This window comes from Nannobrachium achirus (genome assembly GCF_963921795.1).
Source record: "Nannobrachium achirus genome assembly, chromosome: 9".
NCBI classification, from domain to species: Eukaryota; Metazoa; Chordata; class Actinopteri; order Myctophiformes; family Myctophidae; genus Nannobrachium; species Nannobrachium achirus.
In genome coordinates this window covers 42,713,798-42,723,938 of record NC_137818.1, presented here as the reverse complement: position 1 = coordinate 42,723,938, position 10,141 = coordinate 42,713,798, and the positions used below count along the sequence as shown (strand labels likewise).

General features: G+C 41.8%; 1 protein-coding gene across 1 annotated transcript; it reads left to right on the top strand.

Annotated features, from left to right (window-relative positions):
- Positions 1-891: 891 nt before the first annotated feature.
- On the top strand, positions 892-7,551 carry LOC308290865 (targeting protein for Xklp2-like; the record flags this gene model as incomplete). Its single annotated transcript, XM_080732777.1, has 15 exons — positions 892-1,006; positions 1,846-1,962; positions 2,214-2,364; positions 2,545-2,598; positions 3,347-3,456; positions 3,549-3,700; positions 3,824-3,998; positions 4,246-4,384; positions 4,511-4,724; positions 4,947-5,039; positions 5,245-5,424; positions 5,806-5,952; positions 6,131-6,242; positions 6,842-7,026; positions 7,441-7,551. The coding sequence occupies 15 exons, from the start codon at positions 892-894 to the stop codon at positions 7,549-7,551; spliced, it is 2,055 nt and encodes a 684-aa protein (XP_080588903.1).
- Between the last annotated feature and the right edge of the window lie 2,590 nt (positions 7,552-10,141).

Here is a 10,141-nt window from a genome sequence, read left to right as displayed (position 1 = left end):
GCATAAAGGGACACAGACAAACAGATACAGAGATCTCCATATATGGGCATAAAATGGACGCAGACAGACAGATAACTCCATATATGGGCATAAATGGACACAGGCAAACAGATGGTCAAAACGGGTCATACAGAGATCTCCATATATGGATATAAAATGGACGTAGACAGACAGATATCCCCGAAGGGCGGCCGAGCTTCTAGTAAAGTTAATGGGACACCAGCTTTAGCAACTGTCAACTGATAACACCAATTTAGTTGTGACTCAGGAAGGGTTATCATAACAAAATATAATCTACAGATATAGAGCTTCTCAAAAACCTTTGCCACCTTTCCGAGAGCAACATCTGTATGGCCCATGAACTTGAGAGCAACCAGAGGAGTGATGAGAATGCCAGAACACTAAATGGAAAGGTGATGTAGAATACAAGGATGCAAATGACTAAAGCAAGGCACATGGCAAACAATACAGATAGGATGCCAGAGGTTTTCTTACTTGAATTGACAATGTAGTTTAAACATTTTAAAAGTACAGTATTCAATAAGAAAATACATTTTTAAATTGGCATTTTTTTTTTCATTGCTTGCATTCTGCGTTCTGTTTCTGTAAGGTGGAGCCTGGAGAGCTGATTACCAAATGACACTCACCTGTGGCAATCTGGCCATATCTGTTCCTGCAGGTGGGGAATTGTCCCTGCCACTGATTCGCTAGTTCACCTAATGATTATGGCTGCAGATTGGGTGTGGTGTGGCCACTGCTATAAATTAAGAAGACATATAGGCCTAACACAAGTTTTCAAATTCTGTCTAACCCACGACCATTTTGATCACACATTTGGTGGTTGTGAGGTTGGTTTTCTGCTCTGCACTCTCTGGTTTATTGAACAACATCATGGAGAATGAGGAACAACAGGGATGTTATGAGTTCGACGCTCCGTCTCATGTTATGGACTTCATAGACAACCACCCTGCCCCAGACGAGCAGGACGGCGTGGACCAATGGTTTGGTAAGTTATTAAACTGTACTTAATTATAGGCCTACTCCAGTACGATTTTGAGATATTTGAACTTGAGTAAGATACATTTCCAATAAGCCTGCATTTACTTCTACTCCACTACATCTTGGATCCAAATATTGTAGCCTACTTTTACTCCACACTTAAGTTATAGTTTGTAGATTATCTATGCAATGCATCGTGAACTTGTAGATCTGCTATTTTCCAGATTTTTATAACATTTGAGAACTTAACTAGAGCTGTCAAAATATTGTGAGTAAAAGTGCAATATTTGCTTCTGAAATAGTGGAGTAAAAGTATTTAAACGTGGAAATGATGGATACAAGTACTTGAGTAAATCTAGTATAATAGCCTATATAAAAAGTATAATAAAAATGTGTAAAGAGAAAAGTACACGCAATAATTGTGTAAAGCTGTTTTATGTTTGACATTTCTAGCTCAAAGAATGTAGGAATTTTGGTAGGATGCCAAAAAAGTGGCAGAATAAAGAATGAATATATATATATATATATACGAGAGTGTGCTCGCTTTCAATTTTGTTGGGGGACCCCCTGATCTGACCCATGATGGGGGGTTCCTTGGTCCCACTTGAGCGCCACTCCTTTATAATAGTACACCATGATGTAAGGCTTGCATCATTTTAAGCAACACATTTGCAGCAAATCAAATGATTTGGGTGTTAATATCCAAACTTTAACTAGTGGCACATCTAAACACCATTAGCCCACCATGTTTTTAATCTGCTTTATTTAAGACTAAACTCCAAATATGATTTCATGTCACTTTTTTAATCTTGATTGACTAATTGGTAATTGCATCATTGTCAACAGATGAACAGGCTAGTAATCTGGCCACAGCTCCTTACAGAAGCTATCCCTTTGGAACACCCAAGTCGGACCTGCCGCGTGCAGTTGTGGCTCCTCAAGTCAAGGAACCATGTGACTCTGGTTAGTTTTATATTAATCATCAATCTAGTTCTCTGATGAACGACTACGGGCCTTTTTTCAGATGGTGTAGTCTTATATCCCTAAAGGTCTTCAGACAGCAGGGTGCATTAGTACCACAATTGGGTACTTTAAGGAAAATAAATGGCCTATATTTGCATGAGGCCCCATTTTCTGCTCTTTTCCTACATCTGTAATGGCTTTAATTGGATTTTAAGTAACCTAGGCTCCATTTTTCTCAATCAATCTTCTAGCACCCAGCAGCACCTATTCACCACCTCCCAACATAGTCACATCCTGGGGGGACCAAGCACCCGCTCGTCTGGCTGCTGGTAACCATGCTCCCAGTCGCATGGCTGTTCAGCAACCGAACACCTCCGCTCAACCCCCTGTCCAAGCACGCAGGTATGTCTTGTGATAGATCATGCTCACACAAGGGTATACATTCTCTTTAGTTGATGCTGTTGGCTTAATCTGCTACTATTCTGGGGTATCAACTTGTGTATTGAACTGCACAACTGACTACATTTAAATGCTAAGCAAGGAATAGTCTTGGTGATTATTCCATTTCTGATTTCTCTGAAGGGTTTCAAAGCGTAAGCAGGACGAGACTAATGCGGTTCCAGACAAGAAACCAAGGTGAGACCTGGCTCTTAATTCAGTGCAGGCAGTGAGGAGAATATTTCACAGTGCAGTAAAAATGATAATTTCCTTGACATTCCAGGGTGGAGGCTACTGTCACTGTGCGTCCATTACGGGTGCACGCTACAGTCACTGTGCGTCCATTACGGACACGTATAAGGTTAATATGGAACATATACATATACCCTCAGCACGGGTGTCTTTGTGCACATTTGGTCACATTTCTTAATGACTAATTACACAACTAGTGAGTCTCTTGGCTAAGCACTGAAACGGCAGCTAAATTTCATCTGGTTTGTAGTAACATTGCGTGAAAGACTTGTAATGCTTTTAAATGTTAACATGGTCAATACGCCACCGGTGGGTTGCATGGTAGTAGTCACATTTATAGAAGTTTTTGTATCAGCTGTGCAATATCTTCATGGCAGACGAAAGCATAATGAAAGTACACTTGTGATATTTCTTGTATGGTGCTGAAGAACTCAACCCTGGGCAACTGGGTGCTTAATGGTTTTATTTTTAAATCTACTAGCCAGGCAGCCAGGAGGTCTGGTCCTACTCCTCGTAGAGGCAAACGTCCAGTCAGACGATCAAGTACTAGCAGGAGTAGCCAGCAGAAGTCTGGGGCTGCCCAGAGGATGCAGGCAGCAGAACCAAGTGTACAGTAAGTAAACCCATTTTGACAACATGTTGTTGGAAATTCTGTGGGAAACTGTATTTGAATGCAATATTCTTCCACTTTTAGACCAAATGGCTCTGAGGCGCAGGAGCTGGAGCACATTAAACTGCTACAGATGGAAGTGGCTGAGAATCGGAAGAAACATGAGGCTTGCTACAAGGCAGCGTTGAGTGGCAGTGAGTGACTGTTTACGAATTAAATTATGTAAAGTGTCAAGGTTGTGACCCTGTAAGAATTTTCTTTGCTGATCCTAATTTACTGATTTCAGGTCACCTGCCAAAAAGGATGGCCCTGGCCACCACTGTACCCAAAGAATTTCACTTCAGTACCGACGGCAGGGTTAAAGCTGGCAATGCATCGAATGAATCTCAAAAGACGGCTGATTTTGTTTCACAGCTCCGCAAACACCCATCCTCTCCGGTGAGTGACTTCTTGCGCACTGCATCTGTCAGCATCTAGCAGTAACCAGTCTAAGCCTTGCTGCATGTGAATAAAATGCCCTGATGTTGGCAAGGTTGTCACAGAAGTCCTTTCTAATTTCAGACCAAGGCTCCTAAAGGTACCACTGTGCCCAAGCCATTCAACTTCTCACAAGGCAACAAGAAGAAGAAGGGGGAGGAGCCTGCTCCCTATGTATCAACTGCTCAGCAAGTTGAACAGTTCCACACTCGCACTCCTGATCGCTTCCATCTGCGGAGTCGTCAGAGAGCTGAAAGAGGTAAGCATGCATTGGGCATTCTATCATAAGCTTGTAGGCTGTTATACTGCCATCAGAACTAAGGTGGATGTGCATAGTTCATCTGCAACCTGTACTCTTCCAATGTAACACATTTCACAGTATCTGCACCATCCAGTAAACCTAATAGCCAGTAGCCACTCTAAATTAGAGTTATGTATGGTATGACTTTTAACCATGTTGCCAGACCTATTCCAACTAACTGTTGGCTTTTGCGCTGTTCATGAAGGGCCATCTCCAATGAAGGCAGAACACCTAAAGATGACTCGGCCCCGCACCCCAAATCTGATGGCCCGTCGGAGGAACCGCCCCACAACGGTCAAGAGCAGCGCTGAGCTGGAGGCAGAGGAGCTTGAGAAACTCAATAAGTAGGTTTACATTACAAAGGTTTGGTTACATTGGGTCAATGTGTCATGATGGGAGCTCTGCTGACCATGAGTAAAAGTTGGGCTACAACACTGAACACGGCCTAAAACACTACTTGTCTCTTCAAGGTTTAAGTTCAAGCCTCTTGAGCTGAACAGAAAGATTCTAGAGGGTGCTCTGAACCCCAAGAAGCCAGCTGTGAAAGCACCTACAAAACTGGAGGGCTTCGATTTGCAGATAGAGAAGAGGATCCACAAGAGGCAAGCCACCAAGGAAGCTGAGGTGGAGCATCATGTCTTCCATGCCCAGCCTGTACCCTCAAAGATCCTGGAGGAGGTGGTGGTAAGTATTAGTGCAACCATGAGTCTGTGCAGAGAACTTATGCTTTTCAATGACTTAAAATGTATTTGTCTAGTTTAAAGCAGTGATTCTCAGAGTGGTAGCCGGGGAGCCTTTGGGTTGGCATAAAGACAAAACGCTAGACGGCTAATGGCCTTTTGTCGTGTCCCATTACGTGGTGGCAAACAAAGCTTTTAATGATTGCCATGCTATGTTCATTAACAGGGAGTGCCCCTGAAAAAGGTTCTGTGCCCTACTGTCCCAGAATCTCCAGACTTTGCCCTCAAGAAAAGGGTGCCACTGGAGCCCAAGGTGGAGGTAAGGCACCTCTACTTCTACAGTTTTATGCACATAACATATTGTATTTAAGCTTCTTGTAAGGTAAAGTCTCCCGTACCACTAAATTGTATATTTGGGTTCATAAAATTATCCCAAATATGTATAATGTTAGTAAAACCTAGCACACCCCTGATGGGAATCTGTCATTTAATGAGGTTTTATTTGTTCCCCCCACCCCCTTCAGGTGAAAGCTCCATCCCCTGTCAAGGCCATGCCAGTGCCTCACTACGGTGTGGTCTTCAAACCTCGTCACCCAGACAGAGACAGGAGTGAGGTTGAAGTTTGTCCTTTTTCCTTTGAGGAGCGGGAGAAGGAGAGGAGGGCTCTGAAGGAAAAGAGACTGGAGGATCTGAGAAATGAAGAGGTAGGGAGAACACGCCTCTGTTAAAGCAGAACTTTCAGGCCACAATTACAATAAACTGCTGACTTATTGTGCCTAAAAATACATTTTTAGCCACTAGTACGCATGCCCCCATGCTTACACATGCCCCACATTTTAGCACAGTAAACGTGATAAAACAATAGAACAAAGCAAATGAAAACATTTTAAGACTCACTTTTTCTTTTCTCTAATTCCAATCTAAAATATGAACCCTTGTTGTAAAAAACAAAGTTGTCCTTTAATGTCAGACTGGTGATTGTTGGCAGGGAAAACTTCAATAAAGTTTATTTAAAAAGGACAGATGGAATGTTCTCAAGCTGTGACCTCAACTTGATGCAGTTTCTCTGTCCTTTAAAACTCTAGGTGCAGCAGTTCAAGGCCCAACCCCTGCCAGATTTCCATGAGGTGCACCTTCCCAAAAAGAAGGTGCTTGAGCCTACCAAGCCAGAGCCTTTCAAGCTGCAGGTCGACGAACGAGGAACAACCAAGAACGAACGTTGGGAGCAGATGGTGTGTTAACAACTTTATATTGTAATTGTAAAGACTTGATGGCTCTAGTTATTACTAGTATAATAGTTGGGTGAATATGAAAGTCATAATTCTTCAACACTAAGCCCCATTTATTTTTTACTATGACATGTTCAATATGGTATTGCTAGGGTGGTTAACCATTGTGCTACTTCTGTAGGTGAAGGAGGAGCAGAAACGGCAGGCAGAAGCAACCAACTTCAAAGCACAGCCTAGCACAGTTGTCCACAAAGAACCCTTCCAGCCCAAGAAGGAAGACCACTCTGTTCTTGGTGAGTAGAACCTCATTACAGGGAATTAAAGGTGTTGAATCTCCTAAAACGGCAAGACACAATCCTGAACTTGTCCTACTTGTATCAGACCTATTCTTAAAGGGGTGCAACTGCAAGTGATCTTTAGTTGAATAGTTGTATTCTGATGGTAGTCTCCAGCACTTATCAAGCAGAAGATCACATTTTCAGGTTGTGACAACAATTTTATCCAGTCAGAACTTTGGCCAGTATACCAGTAGGAGCAAGTACTCAAAATTGGTGACGCATAACTGATGTGTGGGGTTCTTTTTCTGATTGCATAAAACTGTTATCTGAAATATTATCTTTTTTTTTTTTTTTTTTTTTTTTTTTTTTTTTTTTTTTTTTTTTTTTTTTTTTTAACTATCAGCCTCACACCTATCAGATATTGTTCAAAATGCAGATGGGGGGGAAATATTTTTGTAATGGCATAAATGCTTAATGGCCTCAAACATAATATTCAGTAATGTCTACCTGGTAATTGAAGCAGAATCTTAATACCAAGCTGTCCTGGGCTTTTAACACGCACGTAACTTAATTTTTCTTCTCACTTTATTCATCAAACTGTTGCTACAAACTAGGCTTGAACACTTCCACAATGCCAGAGGTCTTTGAGCTTGCCACAGAGCGTCGTGCCCGGGAGAGGCAGGAGTTTGAGAGGGTGCTGAGCGAGAAGGAGACTCTCAGGGCCTGCATGGACGAGAGGCGGCGCCAAGAGCAAGAAGAGCGAGAGAAGGATGAAGTTGTGAAGATGCGTCAGGAACAGGTGATTACATGTTTTCAGACTTTATCATTGCTGTCAGATGGGAACCTTGTATGTCCAACCATATTTTTCAGGAATTGGGGTGGAGGGGAAGAACCAAGGAGATCAATGTAGTTATTAGTCATAAGTTTGTAATCATTTTTATAAATATTGAACCAATGCAGACATACTATGACTTTGCATAGGTTAAATATTTAGAAAATCCAGAAACTAAACCACTTTGACCTTTTCAAACATTTTCCAAATAGCAAAAAGCCTATGTGTTTACAAGCTCACAACATGTCGCAGGATTGTCTATTTTACATAAGTCTTATAAAACATAAAATTATTGAATCAAGGAACTTAAACTGTCTGGGGTGCACTCAAAAGCCTGGGTAGAAAGTGAAATTATGTAATAACCTCATCTCTTCTCCTCAGGTCCATAAAGCTGGCCCAGTCAGACACTACAAACCAGTGCTGCTGAAGAAGTCAGACCTTCCTGTCACCATGCCGCAGTCCCCAAATTTTTCTGACCGCTTCCGTCTTTGAGCTCTTGATTTGAATTTGTTTGCATTTTTATTTGGACATGTTTTAATGTTTTACTCATTTTTGTATTTGTTGTATGGGGTGGGTGATCATGATATTCAAAGCGGTATCACAATGCACTCTTATCACTATTCTTTTATGGTTATTTTTAAGTTTCTTTTATTTATGTATCTTAACAGTACAAACACCTACAAGATAAAAGGAGTAACGGACCTTTAGACCAGTGGTCCTCAAAGTGGGCTCCCAGTATACAAATGGACCCTTACGGATCCATTTGGTTTAATTTGTAAACTGTCAGAGTTAAAACTGTCAGAGTTAAGGGGAGACCTTGCCTGGTAAAAGTTTCAGATCCTCCTTGCTGAAATGCCGAAAAGGGTTCTTGTCTCCTGTGGTCTAATCGGGGAGTCTTAAATACCTGTTGTCTGTAGAAATAGTCATCTTCTCCTCCACTGTGCCACAGGTAAGGGGTGGTAGACGACCACATTCTTGGTATGCTCGGTCCACGGCCTGGTCGTCGGCGGCAGGGTTCCAGCTGGGGTCATAGATCACCACGTGGTTTAGACCAAAATGCAGGTTTAAATTTAATTCTGCAATGCAGCTGCTGTTAAATAATTTAACAGGATTTTTGTTTATAAGGCTCTGCCTCATTGTATCACAAGTGTCTGGAATGGCATATCGTTGAGACCTTGTATTGTGTCAATACAACTTGAAACTTTAACTTGAATGTTCGTTCTTGAATATTTTTAATAAACTTTACTAAAGTAATTTCTGAATCCTTTTCTCTTGGTATGTACTGTCTGAATAGGGTCAGACCCTAACTTAGAATATTTAAGTTAAAGTAGCACTTGACCCTTTTCAACCCAGCATTTCAGAAACTCCTACCATCACCTCGATGGAGATTCCAAGCTGATAGGAACTACTACAGCCTATATTTTCATAAAGTTGGAAATGACCTCACCTGCCAAGTGGCTGCTGAAGTCTGGTAGGCAGGTTTTAAAACGGGCCAGTCTGGCAATGTTACCATCTTAAGATGAACATTTGTGGGGCCCATTTGACTGTTTTAACCATGTTGGACTTCTAGCCTAGAGTTAAGTTTGTATGTTTCACTTGGCCACAGGATTTATTTACTGCTTTAAAATGCTAATCTATTTGCAACACCTAAAACTGGGAGAGGTCAGTTATGCTCTAGATCAATGGTTCTCAACCTGTGGGTCGGGACCACCAGGGGGGTCCCCAAATTATTTTGGTGGGTCCCCAGATTAACTTAATGTGCATTGTTTTCTCTCTCGGCAGTAAACAAACCAACAAGAGTTGGGACTGAGTTACTAGGGCCCAAGGTGGAGGAGCTATTGAAAAAAAGCAGATATACAAGCGCTGTGAGCTTGTAGATCTGCTATTTTTGAAAAGTCGTGAAAATGTGTGCAAATCTTTGAATGTATGTATTTTTTTTTAAGCAAACATTTGTAACTCAAACTTTGCTTCTGGGGGGTCCCTGGAACTAAATACTTTGAGATGGGGGTCCGTGGCCAAATACATCTAATTTTGGGGGTTTTCACATGTAAAAGTTTGAACGACACCCCTGATCTTATGAGGTAATGCTTCTTGATGGAGGCTCATGTTGTGTAGCACAGTTCAATAATGTGGATACTCATCCACTAGAGGGGGCAGTTGAACTTTCAAACTGAGTAAAAGCTTGGTGATCAACTTTGACAGGAGTGTCTGCTGTGAGCAAGATATTGGGAAGGGAGGTGGGTGGTGGGGTTAGGGTTAGCAGGCAGTAGAGGCCTTTCAGTTTACAATGACCCAGAACATGACCAGTCTGTTCTCGTAATGATGGACCACGCTGAGAGCAGTGAAATGTCAAACATTTGAAGTGGTGTATCTGCCTTTTTTGTGATTGTCGGACAAGAAATGTAGAATGGATGAAATGTGAAGCCTGTGTTCACCCTTTAACATGCATCAGTGTTCAAAGGAATAAAAGTTACATTGTATTTGACATAGATAGCAAACTATCTGTATAAAGTACTCTGGTAACTATAAAAAGAAAAAAGAGAAAATTGTTTTATTCCCACTCTCAAATCAAAATAACATTTTCACAAAGATGAGGGTCATTATGTCCGTATAACCAAATGTGTCCGTGGCAAAGACCTGGCCTTGCCCGTGGCAAATTTTAGATGTTCTGTTTTGCACACCATTATAATTTTCTTATTTTGATCATAATACCCAATTACTGAACACCAAGCCTCCAGGTTTTCTTCAGAATATGTATGACACTGATTTACTATGACACCAAGGGGCCTTTTCCACCGGCAAAGAACCGGTTCCAGAACCAGTGCCTGTTCAACTTTCTTGGAACCTTGGTTCGTTCTTGCGAACCGGCTTGCGTTTCCACCAGATTGAACCATGATTGAAACAGAGGAACCAAGGATTTTGTTGTTCCCGTTCGGAACCAACTTTTATGGTTCGGAACAAACTCCGGTTCTCTGTGGAAAAGCTCACCTCTGGTTCATCCCATAGGCGGGAGAAAGAACCAGAACCGGTTCTTTGCCGGTGGAAAAGGCCCCTAAGGCACATTATGAGTCCACTAGTACTA